We start from the raw sequence: 19,731 nt of genomic DNA on the forward strand, positions 1-19,731 counted from the left end.
GGGCCAGCTTAACCCTTTCACTACCACACCACAGAAGGTTAACCGTCTGTAGTGTGATAGTAAAGGGTTAACCTTCTGTAGTGTGGTAGTGAAAGGGTTAACCTTCTGTAGTGTGATAGTAAAGGGTTTTAAACCTTCTGTATTGTCGCAGTGAAATGGTGAACCGTTTGGTAGTGCAGCAGTGAAAGGGTTAATGGACATTTCTGTGCAGTGAATCGATTGGAACGCGGTCTTGATTCTACTCGGAAACGTTTGACAGACGAGACGGTGATTTTTACTATTTGCCGTCGGGTGTGTCATTAACATTAGACATGATATATATATATATATTTTTTTTTATCCACTTTTTCTCCCATCCCAATTTCGATGTGCCAATTATTCCCTCCCCTGTCTTGAAGGTTGCTCGCATATGCCCCCCACTGGTCGGTTGTAGGGATGATAGAAGCCTTGCATCACGTGTCCCCTCCGGTACACGAGGAGGCAGCCTGTCACATCTTTTCACCTGCCAGCGCGGACTCTCATTGGTGAGGTGTAACGTGTGGGAGGCTCACACTACCTCCGCCATTTCCTGTCTCTGCTGTGCAGGCGTCCCCCAACCGACCTGTAGGAGTCGCTGTCCACAACGACCAGACCACCACCCATCGACTTCCACCCTCTAACTCTGCCAATTGAGTTAGTATGACGGCTGGCCCAAGCCGGAGCCAACGCCGACAGCCGGATTCGAACCTGGTGTCTCTTGCGTTGGTGACGAGCGCAATGTCCGCTGCGCCACCCAGCCGCCCTAGACATGATCTTTTTTATAATGGTGTGTGTGTGTGTGTGTGTATTGTGTTTTGTGTGTTGTGTGTGTGTGTGTGTGTGTGTATGCAGGTGCCATCCTTTATACGTCCTTTGTCCCAGCAGCCATCAGTGAGATGAATTCCACTTGGCCTTGTCTCCGTAGCAGCGCCTCGCGGCGCGGAGGCTCTCTGTCAGCTGCGTGCGGCTCATTGATTTTGTGTCCTTTTCTGTATTGAGATTAAAACGCATTCTTATTTTCGGTCAGCGGCCAACGCGTAGCATAGATATAAATGATGAAGACACTGTATTAGACCTGAAGACACACTGTCACACTGTGTGTCTTAGACCTGTGGCAGGGTTCGCACAAGGTCCTTGAAGTGCTTAAATTGCTTGATTTTTTACCAAAAAAAGTCGAGGCCTGGAACTCCTTGAAAACAACCAATTCTTTTAACAATGTGCTTAAAAAGTCCTGATCAAATTGTTCTGAATCAAGAAATATTTTTTTTTATTTGAAGTGTAACTAATTGTCGGAAATTGGTTTTAAGCCATAAATATTGGATAAAAAAAAATAATGCATTTAAAACTTAATTGTATCCTTTTAAATGCCCTTTTAAAATGAAAAATTGTGCTTAGGAAAGTACTTGAAAGTCCTTGAATTTCATTTTGCAATGTCTGTGGGAACCCTGGTGTGGACACTGTGTCTTAGACCTGAGGACACGAGGTCTCACTTAGGGCTAAAACGATTAGAAAATGATAATGCTAATTATCACAACATATTTTAATAATCTATAATAAAATAATATCTAATTAATTTTTTATTAATTTTTTGACCTGCAACAGGGCAGCTTTAAAACCAGAGACAGTGGACAGACTTGTCTTTCTTGCCTGCAACTTAAAGTAATGGCTTTGCTTGTCCAAATGACAATACTGACCAAATTGAGATACATTTTTCTCTTGTCCATTTATTTAGTTTGCTTTCTAATTTAAAATACAGTTTAATAATAATAATAATAGATTCAATTTGTACCGCACTTAAAATAAAGGTTAAATAAATATAGACAAAACGTTTAATGAATAAAACAATTAATGAATAAAAACTATAAAAATGAATAAAACAACCAATGAAATGGAAGAACATAAAAGTTAAATAAAATAATAAAATGAATAGAAGTAACAAATAAAAGTAAAAGAAAAATTCAGGCAAAAGCCTTGTTAAAAAGAAATGTTTTTAGGCCCCTTTTAAGCCACGACGGATTGTGGTGCTCTCAGGTGGATGGGGAGAGCATTCCATAGTCTGGGTGCGGCAGAGCAGAAGGCTCGATCGCCCATGGTGTTCAGCTTAGTCCTGGGGGCTTTGAGGAGGTAGGCTGTGCCGGAGCGGAGGGAGCGTGAGGAGGACTGGGGGGTGAGGAGTTCCTTGAGATAAGCAGGGGCACCACCATGTACGCACTGGTGAGTGAGGAGGGAGACCTTGTACTCAATCCTGTGTTCCACGGGGAGCCAGTGAAGGGATCTGAGGGTGGGGGTGATGTGATCATATTTGCGCACCCTCATCAGGATCCTAGCAGCGACATTCTGGATGGTTTGCAGTTTTTTAATGCTTTTACTAGGGATCCCGATGAGGAGTGCATTGCAATAGTCCAGCCTGGAGGAAACAAAAGCGTGAATGAGTTTCTCGGAATCTGCCAGGGTGAGTGAGGAATGGAGTTTAGTGATGTTTCGGAGGTGAAAGAAAGAGGTCTTACCCTGTTTGATGTGTTTGATGTGTGTTTTGTAGAGTTGTTCCGATACCAGTATCGGAAATGCCGCCGATACTGCCTAAAATGCTGGTATCGGCCGATACACGTGAATTGTAGCCTCCGATCCCATGATGTAATTTATCTCCTGCCGAGTCCTGCGGAGAGTGAGGATTATAAAATAAACGTGTTTTAAAGTGTGATTCTGTGTCATTTTAACAGCAGATACACTTTCTTAAATTCCATTGTCCCCGAAGTGCGGTGTGACGGGGAGCTCGGACAGGATGTGTTTTGCTGGTGTTATGATAGCATTAGCTGAAAAGCTAGCTAGTTGGAACAACATCCGCCCGTTACATCAAATCAGATGATCGCCTGTCCTTTCTCCAGGACCTGACACTGTCCGTGACCGTCTATCAACAATAATGCACCCACGGTGAATCGTATTTAAGTTAAGTAGCTACTGACTAGCGTTAGCTGACTAACGTTATCAAATGTCAATGCGGGAAGACGAGCTAGGTCAGCTAGCTTAGCTTGATAACGTTACCGTGTCTAAAGTTGGTGCTATTCATAATCCAGCAATAATGGCTGCAGACCTGCAAGCAAAGTACAGCAAGTTCCAAGTGCCAAAGGATAAGAGTCTGAGGCGGAGTTTCAAACGAGAATGTTGAATATTTATTTTGCATTGAAAATCACAACATTCGAACGTTCTATCTGCCACTAGCTTACAGACTGAGTAGGGTATATCTGCAGAGCCACTGGGTAGCGAGTGCAACACCGTTTAATGTCCGTGTGGATCATTGGAGTAGGGTATATCTGCAGTGCTGCAGCCCGATACTCATTGATTAATGATACTAATACAAATCTATACAATCACCTGTTGTTGAATAAATACCATTACTTTCTAGTTATTACTAAAAAACAGTATAACAGTATCTGTAAAAAAAATTAAAATAAAAGGTATAATTTATATAATTTATTTTTTTTATGTATGCACTGGTATCGGATAAATATCGGTATCGGCCGATACCCAAAGCTTAGGTATCGGAATCGGATCGCAAAGGAAAAAATTGTATCGGAACATCTCTAGTGTTTTGTATGTGAGGTGGGGGTCCATTTTCATGCCCAAGTTGGTGACAAGGGTGGAGAGGGGAATGTCCTGACCGGAGAAGGAGATGGTGGTGATGGTGGTTGACCGGACCTGGTGTGGGGTACCGATCAGCATGGCTTGTGTTTTGGAACTGTTGACCTGGAGAAACCTGTGGTTCATCCACACCTTAGTCTCCTCCAGGCAAGCGGTCAGTGTGGGGGGTGATGAAGGTGATGATGGTGTGATCCGTCTGTACACACAGTAGGCTATGTAGGCCTATCTAGGCTACTAGCAGAGCTAGTCTTCAGTCGCGAGTCACGGTGCACATGTGCGATGGTTTGTCCACCAAGAAAGCGCCAAAACTCCAAAAGATAGAAAAGAAACTAGCACAGCCAACATTTATGGCAAATGCCATATCGCCCAGCCCTAGTCTCAGAGTGTTGTCACGATACTGGAATTTCGACTTCGATACGATACCTTGAAAAGTATCGATACTTCGATATTATTTCGATATCAAAAAAAAAATATATATATATATATATATTATTTTTTTATTATTATTTTTTTTTAAACAAATTTAGCTTCAAATTTAGCTTCTCTCTGGTACTATAAGAGAAGATAAATATAACACTTTTAAAACCCTTTGTTTATCTTTAGATCACACATTTAAAAATAACTGTTCATCTCACTTCAATCATTTTTATTGCAAATGCAGAACATGGTATTTTCTCAAGCAGACAGATGTAAACACTGTAATCTGTGTTGCATGTACCTGACAAACTGAACTGTTTGTATTACAGTTAGTAACAGTTTCGATTTTTATTTAAAGATAACGAGAGAGAGAGAGAGAGAGAGAGAGGCAGGCAGGCAGGCAGGCAGGCAGGCTGGCTGGCTATGCTCGGAGCATTTTAGTAACGTTACATTTTCAACAAGATTGCTGCTATTTAAACACTTGATGGAAACGGGGTAACGTTAACCTTATGTCGACTGTAGTATTGTATGACCTCGACATAACGTTTAAACGTTACTCCGTTTCCATGCAGTATTTATAAATGGGCAGCTAAGCTAACGGAGCTAACTGCTAGCAGTAGCTAACGTTAGCTGAAAGCTGTAACGTTACAACGAATCAGCTGTTGATATTATGCGCCATCAGTAGACAACGTATCATGTATTAAACTAGAGTTAATGGTTTAATGCTTCAGTCACAGTGACGTTGAAATAGCAGCTGTCACGAACCTCTCATTTCTTTATGGAGATCCACGTTGGCACTGCTCTGCACCGCTTGCAAATAGCATTGGGGCATCATTAGCTTGTCCTTCGTTGTTTACTTCAAACCCGAAGTACCTCCAAACAGCACTTCTGCTGTTTTCTTTATCCACAAGCACAAGTCGCGGAGGCTCTGCATTTACCATCTTCTTCAGCTAAAATATTTTGTTTACTAACTGAAGACTGCTATGTGAGGGGGAGGGCTGGAGGAGGCGGAGGGGCAAGCGTGCTCTGGAACAGCGCGTCAACAACTTGCGGTAGAACACTCGCCAGCTGGTACCGATACTGCAGAAAGTATCGGTACTTCGGGAAATGAGTATCGAAGCCGTTTTAAATATTCAGTATCGATATGTATCGATACTTCGATATTTTTGACAACACACTGTGTGTCTTAGACCTGAAGACATGTGTCTCACTGTGTGTCTTAGACCTGAAGACATGAGGTCTCACTGTGTGTCTTAGACCTGAAGACATGAGGTCTCACTGTGTGTCTTAGACCTGAAGACACCTGGTCTCACTGTGTGTCTTAGACCTGAAGACATGATGTCTCACTGTGTGTCTTAGACCTGAAGACATGAGGTCTCACTGTGTGTCTTAGACCTGAAGACATGAGGTCTCACTTTGTGTCTTAGACCTGAAGACATGAGGTCTCGCTGTGTGTCTTAGACCTGAATACATGTGTCTCCAGGGGGCGAAATTAAAGCCCGCCGCCCGCCAGGGGCGCTCAGTTTTTACCTTTGGCGCTTGCCACTGAGAGCCCTGCCCGCCGTGTGGCGTGTAGACGTGTAGTTCATAACGATACTCTTATTTTGAAAATCTGTGCGGGTCTCATTTCCGGCCCAAGCGCAGCTAGAGTCATAATATCGATGGCTCCGGCAGTTAGCAGCATTCGGTTCGTATGATATTCTTATTTTGAAAAAAACCGTGGCAACGAGTCATATCCGCCCAGCCGGGCCAGCCCTGCAGCGGGATACTATTGGCTTCTGCTCGTATCAACACAGATGCCCGCAGCTCTAGTGCTAACGTTAAGCTCTCAGAATGGTAGCAGCTCGCCCGCAGCATCTAGTGCTAACGTTAAGCTCTCAGAATGGTAGCAGCTTGCCCGCAGCATCTAGTGCTAACGTTAAGCTCTCAGAATGGTAGCAGCTTGCCCGCAGCTCTAGTGCTAACGTTAAGCTCTCAGAATGGTAGCAGCTTACCTGCAGCATCTAGTGCTAACGTTAAGCTCTCAGAATGGTAGCAGCTTGCCCGCAGCTCTAGTGCTAACGTTAAGCTCTCAGAATGGTAGCAGTCTGCTCTAGTCTAGATCGGACCTCCATGAGCTACCGTTACTGTTTAAACAATGACCCAGTCAACTATTCACTTTTAGTTTGATATCAACATGCTCCAGCAATAGTCGACTCGAGTGCATAATACCTCCGTTCCCTCGTTAGCTAGCTCCCGTTAGCTAGCTCACGTTAGATCTATATGTCCCAGTAAACTAAATTGTCTTAACGTTATCTAGCGGGCTAGCAGTAGCTACAGATAGCTCCTGATATCAATGTCTTATAACATTGATTCAATGCGTATTCTAGCTGAGGGCTTGATGAATGTGATTAGACCAAAGAACCGCAATATTATACCAATAGGGTCCAGCTGCAGCGCCGGAGAATCCTTGCATGCTGAATGTAGAGTATTAGTATAGGGTCTAGCTGCATCGCCGGAGAATCCTTGCTGGAGCTGGAGGCTACTCAAGTATACACAGACAGTGGAGCTGTTTGCAGATAGCGAGCATTTTGACTTATTGCGTGGTGGCGATGTCTCGCAGATAATACAACTACAAGTATGATTATATAATATATATTTTATTTAAAAATATTTTTTTATATAAAAATATATATATTTTTTTTTAATCAAAAAAATTTGGCAGGTAAGAAATATGCTTGGCGGGTAGATTCTTCCCATCTACCCGCCACTGGCCGGTGAGTCAAAAAGTTAATTTCGCTCCCTGTGTGTCTCACTGTGTGTCTTAGACCTGAAGACATGTGGTCTCACTGTGTCTTAGACCTGAAGACATGAGGTCTCACTGTGTGTCTTAGACCTGAAGACATGTGTCTCACTGTGTGTCTTAGACCTGAGGACATGAGGTCTCACTGTGTGTCTTAGACCTGAATACATGAGGTCTCACTGTGTGTCTTAGACTTAAAGACATGTGTCTCACTGTGTGTCTTAGACCTGAAGACACCTTGTCTCACTGTGTGTCTTAGACCTGAAGACATGAGGTCTCACTGTGTGTCTTAGACCTGAAGACATGAGGTCTCACTGTGTGTCTTAGACCTGAAGACATGAGGTCTCACTGTGTGTCTTAGACCTGAAGACATGAGGTCTCACTGTATGTCTTAGACCTGAAGACATGAGGTCTCACTGTGTGTCTTAGACCTGAGGCCTCCCGCCTGGCGGCCCCACCTTTCCCCGCGCGCCACCAGTTGAGCCACACGACGCGCTCGGAGGATTACGCGCTCTACTTGCTCTGTCTCAGACTCTATCCCGGCATCAATCACTCATGGAAACACAGAATCAGCCCCAGGATCCTCCTCATCCATCTTCCTCCTCTGGCGCTGCAGCGTCCAGTGGAGGAGAGGTGACGTCTCGGCGGCGGCGAACGCACACTCTGATGGATGATGCCGGCCATCGGATCAGACAGAGGGGGGGGGGGGATCAGAGAGGAGGGGGGGGACCCCTAGCCGAGCCCTCTATCGGCCTAAGGGCCACGTTCTCCCTCCGTAATAGGGCTGCACGATTCTTGCTAAAATGTGAATCACGATTTTTCTCTCTTAAGAATTGAGATCACGATCACACGGTTCTTATTTTTTCATTAAAATCATTTATTGCACTCTTTCTTAAACAGACAACATAACATATATCAAAGTGCTTGACTTAAACTTAAACATAACATAATATGAAAGTGCTTGACTTAAACTTAAGTGTCTTGTAACATACAAAATAACAAGTCAGAATCGTCATCATTTAAAAAAAACTTTTTTGAAAAAATTTATTATCGTCATAATTTTGAAATCAGATTGCATAGGTCTATGAATCGAGATCGTGATTTTTTTTCGATTAATCGTGCAGTCCTAGACAGTCCGTAATCAGTGGAAAACATTCTCCTAGCCACTGCTTCGTAGTCTGTGTAATAATTGGAAGGCTGTCCAACGTCCCGACTAGCCTGAGTTTTGTGGAGTTGTACTCATCCTGCACCAGAGAGAGTAAATAGGTTGCAGAATTGGCAAGAAAACCCACTTTGTTGATTTTTTTAGGCCTTCCTTTTTATCACCGTCCTCGACTAGTATCGTATCGATTAATTGATCGGCAGATCTGAGAAATGTTGTTTCCCATAATTATGCAATAATGCAGAATGACCTTTTTAAATCTAGTGTTTACCAGAGAAAGGCTTATCGTTTCACAGGAAATAGCATAGAAAGCATAGAAATCAACTAATGGACAAACAAAGTCTTGGTTGACTTATTGTTTTTATTGTTTTATTGTGGATCCCCATTAGTCTACACCAAAGTGAGACTACTCTTCTTGGGGTCCAAACATTTAAAATACAAACACAATTTTTTTTTAAATAAAAATATAAAACCACAAACATTGAAGTACTCACAAGAAAACATCACAACAAACAAAACAAGTGAATCAAAGCTCACTCAATATTCATAAGTCAGATATCACAATTCTCTAACCATAAAATACATGTTCCATAATCAGTCCATAAGAACAAAACAGCTACAAATCATTTAAATGATTTTAACTCATAATATAGCATAACTTTTCTCAAGTCACTGACCTTTATATTTCCATACTAATTTCCATAATAAGTCAATGATCAAAATGTATCTTGTTATTCCTGAGCGCAATTTTAAACTTTTCTTTTTTAACATAAATTTGTTCCTTACCATAGTTATATTTCTCGGTATACTATTCCAATAAGCAACTGCTCTATACATTACTTGAGACCGACTTGAGACCGAAGTAACTGGTTAATCACCCCAATTACTTTTAAATGTCTTCAAAGCAGCTGTTGTGGATCTAAGGCGTGGCGTGGACAACCGTCCCAAACTACAGTTTTAACTCCAAAATACCAAAAAGGTTTTTTCCCACCAACCATCCCGGGACTATCCGGAACTAATTAGCCCCTAGTTTCAAACCCTGGGAGTCTGTCGTACAAACTATTCCCATTTTGATCTTGTTTTGCCTCAAGAGTTTGTATTTGTCTGTTTTCTAGTGATGGTTGACAACATGCTGGCCTGTTGTTCTTTGCTTTTAGATAGATAGATTTCTAATTGCTTCAATGTTTTCTAACACATCGAGTCAAGTGTTCCTTTATAACAGCATGACAGGAACAATTATAATAATATACATAATAATGTAATAATATAAAATAATAAAAGATCATATAAAATCATAATATTATAATATAGAAAATAATAATACAATAGAACATAATAATGATAATAAGAAGTTTAACACGTGTTATAGCCTAATAGCTAATACTTACAAATGTATGCTTCATGAAGCAGATGAGATCAAACGGCTGCTTCGCTGACTACAGTAATGCTTCATGAAGCAGATAATGATCAAGCGGATGCTTCGCTGACTACAGTGATGCTTCATGAAGCAGATAATGATCAAACGGCTGCTTCGCTGACTACAGTGATGCTTCATGAAGCAGATAATGATCAAACGGATGCTTCGCTGACTACAGTGATGCTTCATGAAGCAGATAATGATCAAACGGCTGCTTCGCTGACTACAGTGATGCTTCATGAAGCAGTTAATGATCAAATGGATGCTTCGCTGACTACAGTGATGCTTCATGAAGCAGATAATGATCAAACGGCTGCTTCGCTGACTACAGTGATGCTTCGTGAAGCAGATGAGATCAAACGGCTGCTTCGCTGACTACAGTAATGCTTCATGAAGCAGTTGTTGGACGAGGTCGGAGAGATTGCGCCATGCTTTGAGATGACAACGAGTTATTCCTGCAGACTTTTAACGAGCACATGGTTCTGTCGCCCCGGGCAACCGCTGCTTCGTGACAACACACTTTGTTTCTGTCTGGAAATCGATAGAATCAATCAATACGGAGGAAACGTGTGGAAGATGAATGTTGAGGAGAACCACATTGCTTTCATAATATTCCCCAGACGTTCCTCTCTCTGTCTGTGTCTCACACTCTTTACTGCTACCCACCCCCTTCCAAAACCCACACACACAACGCTGTCTCCCTCCCCCTCACTCTGTCTCACTCTGCCTCCCTCTGCCTCACTCTGTCTCACTCTGCCTCCCTCTGCCTCACTCTGTCTCCCTCTGCCTCCCTCTGCCTCACTCTGTCTCACTCTGCCTCCCTCTGCCTCACTCTGTCTCCCTCTGCCTCCCTCTGCCTCACTCTGTCTCCCTCTGCCTCCCTCTGCCTCACTCTGTCTCCCTCTGCCTCCCTCTGCCTCACTCTGTCTCCCTCTGCCTCCCTCTGCCTCCCTCTGCCTCTCTCTGCCTCACTCTGTCTCACTCTGCCTCCCTCTGCCTCACTCTGCCTCACTGCCTCACTCTGCCTCACTCTGTCTCCCTCTGTCTGCCTCACTCTGTCTCCCTCTGCCTCACTCTGCCTCACTCTGCCTCACTGCCTCACTCTGCCTCACTCTGCCTCACTCTGCCTCACTCTGCCTCCCTCTGCCTCACTCTGCCTCACTCTGCCTCACTCTGCCTCTCTCTGCCTCCCTCTGCCTCACTCTGCCTCACTCTGTCTCCTTCTGTCTCCCTCTGCCTCACTCTGTCTCCCTCTGCCTCCCTCTGTCTCCCTCTGCCTCCCTCTGCCTCCCTCTGTCTCCCTCTGCCTCACTCTGCCTCACTGCCTCCCTCTGTCTCCCTCTGCCTCCCTCTGTCTCCCTCTGCCTCCCTCTGCCTCTCTCTGCCTCCCTCTGCCTCTCTCTGCCTCCCTCTGCCTCCCTCTGCCTCCCTCTGCCTCACTCTGCCTCACTGCCTCCCTCTGCCTCCCTCTGCCTCCCTCTGCCTCCCTCTGCCTCCCTCTGTCTCCCTCTGCCTCACTCTGCCTCACTGCCTCCCTCTGCCTCCCTCTGCCTCCCTCTGTCTCCCTCTGTCTCCCTCTGCCTCACTCTGCCTCACTGCCTCCCTCTGCCTCACTCTGCCTCCCTCTGCCTCCCTCTGCCTCCCTCTGCCTCACTCTGCCTCACTCTGCCTCACTGCCTCCCTCTGCCTCACTCTGCCTCCCTCTGCCTCACTCTGCCTCACTCTGCCTCCCTCTGCCTCACTCTGCCTCCCTCTGGCTCACTCTGCCTCCCTCTGCCTCACTGCCTCACTCTGTCTCACTCTGCCTCACTCTGCCTCACTCTGCCACACTCTGCCTCCCTCTGCCTCCCTGCCTCACTCTGCCTCACTCTGCCTCTCACTCTGCCTCACTCTGCCTCTCACTCTGCCTCACTCCGCCTCACTCTGCCTTACTCTGCCTCTCTCTGCCTCCCTCTGCCTCACTCTGCCTCACTCTGCCTCTCTCTGCCTCCCTCTGCCTCACTCTGCCTCACTCTGCCTCCCTCTGCCTCCCTCTGCCTCACTCTGCCTCACTCTGCCTCCCTCCAGTGCCTGGGGATGTCTGGGCTATTGGACAGTGTTGAGTGAACGCTGCATGCACTGTGTGTTATTATGACGGTCAAGGTCGGGCCAGGGTCTCTGAGGCTTGTCTCCAGGGTCTCTGAGGCTTGTCTCCTGGGTCTCTGAGGCTTGTCTCCAGGGTCTCTGAGAGTCTTGTCTCCAGGGTCTCTGAGGCTTGTCTCCAGGGTCTCTGAGTCTTGTCTCCAGGGTTTCTGAGAGTCTTGTCTCCAGGGTCTCTGAGAGTCTTGTCTCCAGGGTCTCTGAGGCTTGTCTCCAGGGTCTCTGAGTCTTGTCTCTGAGTCTTGTCTCCAGGGTCTCTGAGAGTCTTGTCTCCAGGGTCTCTGAGGCTTGTCTCTGAGTCTTGTCTCCAGGGTCTCTGAGTGAGTCTTGTCTCCAGGGTCTCTGAGGCTTGTCTCCAGGGTCTCTGAGTGAGTCTTGTCTCCAGGGTCTCTGAGTCTTGTCTCCAGGGTCTCTGAGTCTTGTCTCTGAGTCTTGTCTCCAGGGTTTCTGAGTGAGTCTTGTCTCCAGGGTCTCTGAGTGAGTCTTGTCTCTGAGTCTTGTCTCCAGGGTTTCTGATTGAGTCTTGTCTCCAGGGTCTCTGAGAGTCTTGTCTCCAGGGTCTCTGAGTGAGTCTTGTCTCCAGGGTCTCTGAGGCTTGTCTCCAGGGTCTCCGAGTCTTGTCTCCAGGGTCTCTGAGAGTCTTGTCTCCAGGGTCTCTGAGGCTTGTCTCCAGGGTCTCTGAGTCTTGTCTCCAGGGTCTCTGAGAGTCTTGTCTCCAGGGTCTCTGAGGCTTGTCTCCAGGGTCTCTGAGTCTTGTCTCTGAGTCTTGTCTCCAGGGTCTCTGAGAGTCTTGTCTCCAGGGTCTCTGAGTGAGTCTTGTCTCCAGGCAGGGTTAGAAATTAACATTTTTTTTCAAGGGCTTAATTGATTTTCGGGGGCTTTTTTTTGTATTTCGGGGGCACTGAATTTTTATGATAAACGGTAGGGGTGGGACGGTTCACAAAATGGACGGTTCGGTTCGTATCACGGTTTTGGGGTCACGGTTTTCAGTTCGGTTCGATATACGTACATTTTTATAAAAAGAAATGTAACACTCAAATCTAAACATGCTTCTCATTTATTAAAAAATTTAAAAGTTTACAGTGTTACAGTGTTTACAGCCTTAAATAATGTTTGGCACACAAAGACCGAACTGACTGAAAAATATAGGCTACATTTGTAGTATTAACTTAGTGCAAACAAACAATATGCTCAGCCAGCACTAGACTTTCCTTTCTTTAATATAAACACAAAAAAACAATGTCAACCATGTTTAAATTACCTGATTGTCAGTTCTTAATGGAAAGATTCGTGTTCTGCTTGAAATTATTATGTATCTGTCTACATTTATTTAGACTAACATTATTTAAATATTGAGTGCAACTGTGGTGGATTACGTAATTCGGTGAGTTGGAACTATCTATGGGTTGGCGCCGGGTCCCCACGGACATTTTAGTGTCACGCACCTTCAGCTCAGGCAATGTTATTATCAGCTCCGGTAGCTCCGGTAACGTTAGGAGGTGATGGCATGCAGTGGGAAAGCGGCAATAGTCCCGGTTGGAGTTAGTAAAACACAGTTGTATGTTAGCCTTCTTGGATGTTGAATAAACGCCTATCATTGTCTTTAAACACCCCGCCTCTCAGACTCCCATTTCCTCCTCTGCTAGCTAGTAGCTACGGTAACATTTCGTTGACTGTATTACCTTGCGGGCTGATTCTATAGTTAAAACGTGCGTTGTGTTGTACAAACTGCTAACGCTATGGCAAGATGTGTGTATGCCTATGTAATGTTAATGGCTATGTTTTTAAAGTCGTAATGAAGATTGATTTAGATTGTGCTTGCCATTTGTACACAAACTGACTAGCACCTGGCTCAGCTGCAGTGCTCACCTCCGCCAAATGATTTTTTTTTATTTGCGCGTCATCTGAACTGTACGATACACAGACGCGCCATTACCGGATAAATATATATATCTAATTAGTAAACTGTCGGGGGCATTTTGTGCCCCCCTTAACTGATTTTCGAGGGCATTTTGTCCATTTTCAAGGGCATTATGCCCCAAGCCCCCGTTAATTTCGAACCCTGTCTCCAGGGTCTCTGAGGCTTGTCTCCAGGGTCTCTAAGAGTCTTGTCTCCAGGGTCTCTGAGTGAGTCTTGTCTCCAGGGTCTCTGAGTCTTGTCTCCAGGGTCTCTGAGTCTTGTCTCTGAGTCTTGTCTCCAGGGTTTCTGAGTGAGTCTTGTCTCCAGGGTCTCTGAGTGAGTCTTGTCTCTGAGTCTTGTCTCCAGGGTTTCTGATTGAGTCTTGTCTCCAGGGTCTCTGAGAGTCTTGTCTCCAGGGTTTCTGAGTGAGTCTTGTCTCCAGGGTCTCTGAGAGTCTTGTCTCCAGGGTCTCTGAGTGAGTCTTGTCTCCAGGGTCTCTGAGGCTTGTCTCCAGGGTCTCTGAGTCTTGTCTCCAGGGTCTCTGAGTGAGTCTTGTCTCCAGGGTCTCTGCTCTGAGGCGGCAGGCCAGACGAGGGGTAGATGGGCTCATATGGCTGGACCCAGCCTTCCCCAGCAGCAGCTCTCTCTGCTCCGAGAGACGGCTGAATAGGCAGATATTTTAAGATTTTCAAGCCAGTGGAAGTTTTAGTTTTTTTTACTGTCCTAATGTTGTAATATAGAACAGGCCTAGTTAAGATTTAGCCTATGACTAAAAACTGTTTTCCACAAGAGGTTTTTGTACCAACAATGATGTGACATTTTGTTGTTTGCAGTGGGTTTTCCTGTCCAGGATATGTTACAGTATGTTACACAATTACAGTTACTGGCAAAGTATAAAAAAGATGTATACCTAACTGTACAAACTGTTGTTTTGACTACTGTACTAATTTCACCACTAGCCTAATTGTAGACAATATTGCTTCATATTGGAACTTCCGTGGTTTTAAGTGAATGTGTTGTCCGTGTCACTGGGGCTAATTTGACTGATGGCATTTCATTATCAACATGTAATTAACTGTGACCTTCTCCTCTCTTCCTCTCTACAGAGCTCTATGAATCTTCCTCCAGACAAGGCCAGACTACTGAGGCAGTACGACAACGAGAAGAAGTGGGAATTAATCTGTGATCAGGTGAGTGGCGGCGTCGGCATCATCTCTAGTTTTGTCTTTCAGATCTTGAAGTCACACATGGAAGATTTTTTTAAATTTCTTATTATTTATTTACTTTTGATCAAATTTCTTTTTAAATTTCTTTTCCTTTCCACATATAACAAGAGACAACACAATACCTTAACACTTTGGCTGCCATGGGTTAAATTCATTATCAACCATAGGTTGCCGGCTCTATTTGTCTATAGAGAAAGTCCCCTTCTTTGCAGGGCTATAACTTTTTAAATTATATTGCTACATTGCCATTATTAGGGCCCATTCAAAGTCCTATATGTATTGTTCATTGTGTAGCAACGTTAAACTTTTTCATTCACATATTCATAGTAAAGTATGGTCTAATGTATAAGTATGTTTTCATCTCTTTCTGCAGCTTTCTCCAGAACGTGATCTATAGCCCCAAATACATTATATTGATGATGCAATACAGTTTTATGGCAATCAGCGCGATATAAAAAATCCAACTAGACGTACTTCTAGAAGTTACTACACGTCATCTGATGTTGACCGGATGGGCTAGGGGGCGTTTATAATTCCGTGGGCAGTGTTATACCAATCATCTAATGTGGGTCAAATGTTGATAATAGCAGTTAGTATCGAAGACGGTAACTTTACACGCTAAAACTCACCCCAGTCTCCGCGCGCCGTTGGGCGATCATCGTAGAGTAGAAATGTTACCATTATGGGATGTCGATTTACCCGGTCCATCTCCAGCTTGTATAATGGTATATACGTCCAAATCATGTTGTTTATCGAGTTATTGGCAATCGATCGCTATGTAGTGTGTCGAGATCGAGTCCCGGAACCTATAGCTAGTGCCCGGAAGTAATACGGCCGACCAGCACAATCTCCATAGCACTTCCTGTTAAGCGATTGCGCCGATCGGCCACCAGATGGCGCTCCTGAACCGCCAGAGAGCTCAGTGGGTCCTCCTGGTGGATCTCAGGCCAGCGGAGGGGAAATATGAATCCGATCCCAGATTTTTGAAATATTGATATTAAAGACGCTGTAAAGCGTCTTCGGCAACTTGAGCATGGCCGGGAATGACGTGTTTAGGCGTTTTCCGGCAGCCAAAGTGTTAATAATAATAATAATAATAATAATAATAATAATAATAATAATAATAATAATAATAATAATAATAATAATAATAATAGTAATAATAACAAAAATGACAAGACAGTTAAATTTAATTAAATTAATCACTAAAGCAGTATAAATAATATAAGATAAAGAACAGTGAAATATCCAGAACCCTCGTCCCGGTCCCTACGGTCCCCACCCTATGAGGACCCTGAGTCCAGCGCCCCAGTGAGTCAGAGCATCATGCCTCTTTAATACTCTGAGACCCCGAACCAGCGGCCCCCACCAGCCCGAGACCGCAAACCACCAAACCCACAACAGCAAGGGCCTTTTTAAAGATATTTGTTATGGCATTTTCTGCTTTATTGTGGATAGGACAGTTTGGAAATTGGGAGAGAGAGAGAGAGAGATGGGGAACCCAGGACGCTGCGGTTATGGTATATACGTGGTGCGCCCCATGGAAGAACATTCTAATGATGACATGAGAATGATAACAATACTGTAGCTAGAATTAGTAGAATTACAAGATATTCCAGAAATGTACACCTAGAAGGGTTAAACCATGCTTTAGTTTAGTCATTGTCTTTTGTGTAAGACTGGTAACGTCTTTTCTTCAATAAATATTCAAGGTTAAGTTTCATGGTCCCTTTTATGTAAAGGTTTTTACTCCCATAGGAACCATGAGATCCGTTCAAAACTCATCCTTTTTTTTACGGTTTTGAAAATACAAGGCAGGCTAAATCCACTGGCTTCCATGCCAATTTGTCAAGCGACTAATAGTCCCATGCTTTTACAGTATATGAGAACCACACAAACCCAATAACCCAAAATACATATTCATTGTATGAGACGCTTTTATCCAAAGTGCCCTACAGTATTGTGAGTGAGGGGGGGGGGGGAGTCAAACCCCCAACCCTGACCGCATTAGTGTCACTCTCTACCAATTGAGAGACACAGGGTCACTTAAGAGTCTAGTACAGAATGAGCCTTTATCTTCTCCAGCCTTGACACCGGAGACCGCCGCCCAGCTGTGCGCTGTGCTCCGATGCCCTGCCTTGCTTCTCCATGTCCCCCCCCCGGGCCCCGGGGCCCTGGGCTCTGTCTGCCAGCCAGGGCTGCGCTGGTCCAGTGGGTTAAGTGGCCCAGCAGGGAGCTCCCGTGGGTTAGCCTGCGTCATCGCTGCATACGGAGGAGAACCAGCCAGGGGTGCATGTTAGTAGGTGAGCTGCAGGCAGAGCACTCTGCACAGCCACGGTGCCATTGTGTCATCTGCCTGCCTGAGCAGAGAGAGAGAGGAGAGCAGGGGGAGAGAGAGAAGAGAGAAGAGCAGGGGGAGAGAGAGAGGGGAGAGCAGGGGGAGAGAGAGAAGAGCAGGGAGAGGGAGAGGGAGAGAGAGAGAGAGGAGAGCAGGGGGAGAGAGAGAAGAGCAGGGAGAGGGAGAGAGAGAGGGAGAGAGGGAGAGAGGGAGAGAGGGAGGGAGAGAGAGAGAGGGAGAGAGGGAGAGAGAGAGAGGGAGAGAGAGGGAGAGAGAGAGAGAGAGAGAGAGGGAGAGAGAGAGAGAGAGAGAGAGATATGCCAGTGTGTTGCCTCCCTGAGCAGAGAGAGAGAGAGGAGCAGAGAGAGAGCGGAGCTAGGGTGCCAGTCAGAGAGGTCCATCAGGCTGTTTACCGCCAGTTAAAACATCCTCTTCAGATCCACAGTTTGTGTGCCAGTATCGTACGTGACGTGATGGGAATGTCCGGTTGAACGCCAGGTTCTTATGTAAGCAAGTAAGATCTGTTGACGCAGGGATCCCACATGTCCCGGAAAACCTGGAATGTTCGACATTAGATTCATGGAAAATTATTACAATGTCAGGGAAACTTTTGTCCGTGGTTATTAAAAAATCTAAAGGATACAGGTCTAAGTTATTTAAAAAAGAAAAAGGTCTTCCTGAAGAAGTGAATCTTCGCAACTCGCTTAGTCCTGTTGCCGCTTTCTAACGGACCCACAAGGTCATATTTGAATATCTAAATATTTAGACGCTGCCACTTTGCATATTCAGAACGCGGGTGATGGAGGTTTCTCTGGAAAAAGAGTAGAGAAAAAGAGCGGGAAGTCCGATGACGCAATGGAAAGTTCCGGTGAAAAGGCGGGGTTGTTAAAACCTGTGACTTTGCCCATGAAGATCAGTGTTGTCCAACTGTAGAATGCTCTGAATCCAGGTGTAAATTTTGTTAAAGATATTGTATTTTAAAACCACCATATTATTGTTTTGTTGTCAAAGTGTCTGGGCTTCATCAAAGAGAAGCCGCCTATTCTCGGTCCTTGCCCCACAATGGTGGAACGAACTTCCCACCACAGTTAGGAGGACAGCCAAAACCTGTGCAATCTTTCGCCGTCGACTAAAGACACACTTCTTCAATCAATATCTGAAATGAAAAAAACTGTCATGCACTTGTCCTAATATACTAACCTACACTGTAGCACTCAACATTTTGATGAACATTGTTACTTGTAAGTCGTTTTGGATAAAAGCGTCAGCTAAATGACAAGATGTAAATGTATGATGACTGTACAACGTAATGCTAGTCTCATCCCAATTCGTCCCCGTTCTTTGAGCCCAACCAACATCAAGCCTAATCGCTCTGCTAAATCTGGACACTAACAGACCCTATAATCCCAAGGTTACGAATGTAACTACGGTTCTATGAATCCTGGACAATCGCCAAGCCTCTCGCCGCTCGGGACGGACGGAGCAGGACTGAATTTTCCTGTTTTCCGACAAACAATCTGATCCCATGAAAGCACAGACAATTCTGCAAATAAAACGTTTCTTGTGTTTTGTTATGGGTACAGTGAATCTCATTACGTAGCCATGGCAACGGTGATGGAGGGATGCAGAGAGGGGATGCCGGGGTACGTTCCCTTTGAAGAACGGTTCCCCTGGAAACACTCCCAGTGGCTGAAATATTAAACATTTCTAGGGCAATTATGAGGATTTATGAAATATAGAGGATGTTCCCGGTTCGAAAAACCCGTTGGGAGGCTGCGAGTACAAAGGAGATGATGAATTCATCAACGTCACATTCTACGGTTTAAAGCCGTCTAGTGCTGAGAGAACACTTGATCTGGGGGAGGAGGCCGTTCTAGAGGTTTAGAGGGTTCCTGCTTGTTTACTGTTCAGTTTAGATCATGTGATGCACGTTCACTGTCCTCTACTTCAACCTGCTCTCGGTCTCTCTGTCTGTCTGTCTGTCTGTCTGTCTGTCTGTCTGTCTGTCTGTCTGTCTGTCTGTCTGTCACTCACTCACTCACTCACTCACTCACTCACTCACTCACTCACTCACTCACTCACTCACTCACTCACTCACTCACTCACTCACACTCTCACTCACTCACTCACTCACTCACTCACTCACTCACTCACTCACTCACTCACTCACTCACTCACTCACTCACTCACTCACTCACTCACTCACTCTCTCACTCTCTCACTCTCTTTCTCTCCTCTCTCTGCCCACTTCTCCTCTTATAACCGAGCGCCAGGAAAGCTTGAAATGTGGGTTCTAATTACAAGGAACACTCTTCTTCTGTTTTCTTCTGTTATCTTTTCTTCTCTTCTCTTCTCCTTCATCCTCCTCGTCCTCATCTCCGCAGTGCCCCCCCCCCCTCCTCTCCTTCATACAGAGTTAATTACATAAACCTAATCTGGCACGCTACCAGTTTACCCCCCCCCCCCCTGTAGTGCTGTAGTCTGTAGTAGTCTACTGTAGTCAGGCTGTATGGTCTCTGTACGTTAGGCGTAGCAGACTATGGTTTCTGTACGTTATGCGTAGCATGCTGTATGGTTTCTGTACATTATGTGTAGCAGACTGTATGGTTTCTGTACATTATGTGTAGCAGACTGTATGGTCTCTGTACATTATGTGTAGCAGGCTGTATGGTCTCCGTACGTTATGTGTAGCA

At 45.1% G+C, this 19,731-nt stretch overlaps 1 protein-coding gene across 1 annotated transcript in view; it reads left to right on the plus strand.

Moving 5' to 3' along the window:
* The window catches only part of fmnl2a (formin-like 2a), a 286,333-nt gene that overhangs the window by 35,650 nt on the left and 230,952 nt on the right, over positions 1 to 19,731 (plus strand). The window contains 1 exon segment of the mRNA XM_084310737.1: positions 14,581 to 14,668. Within this exon segment, the coding sequence (XP_084166863.1) occupies positions 14,581 to 14,668 (88 nt within the window).

Source organism: Notolepis coatsorum (genome assembly GCF_963971535.1).
Source record: "Notolepis coatsorum genome assembly, chromosome: 3".
In the NCBI taxonomy this organism is placed as follows: Eukaryota; Metazoa; Chordata; class Actinopteri; order Aulopiformes; family Paralepididae; genus Notolepis; species Notolepis coatsorum.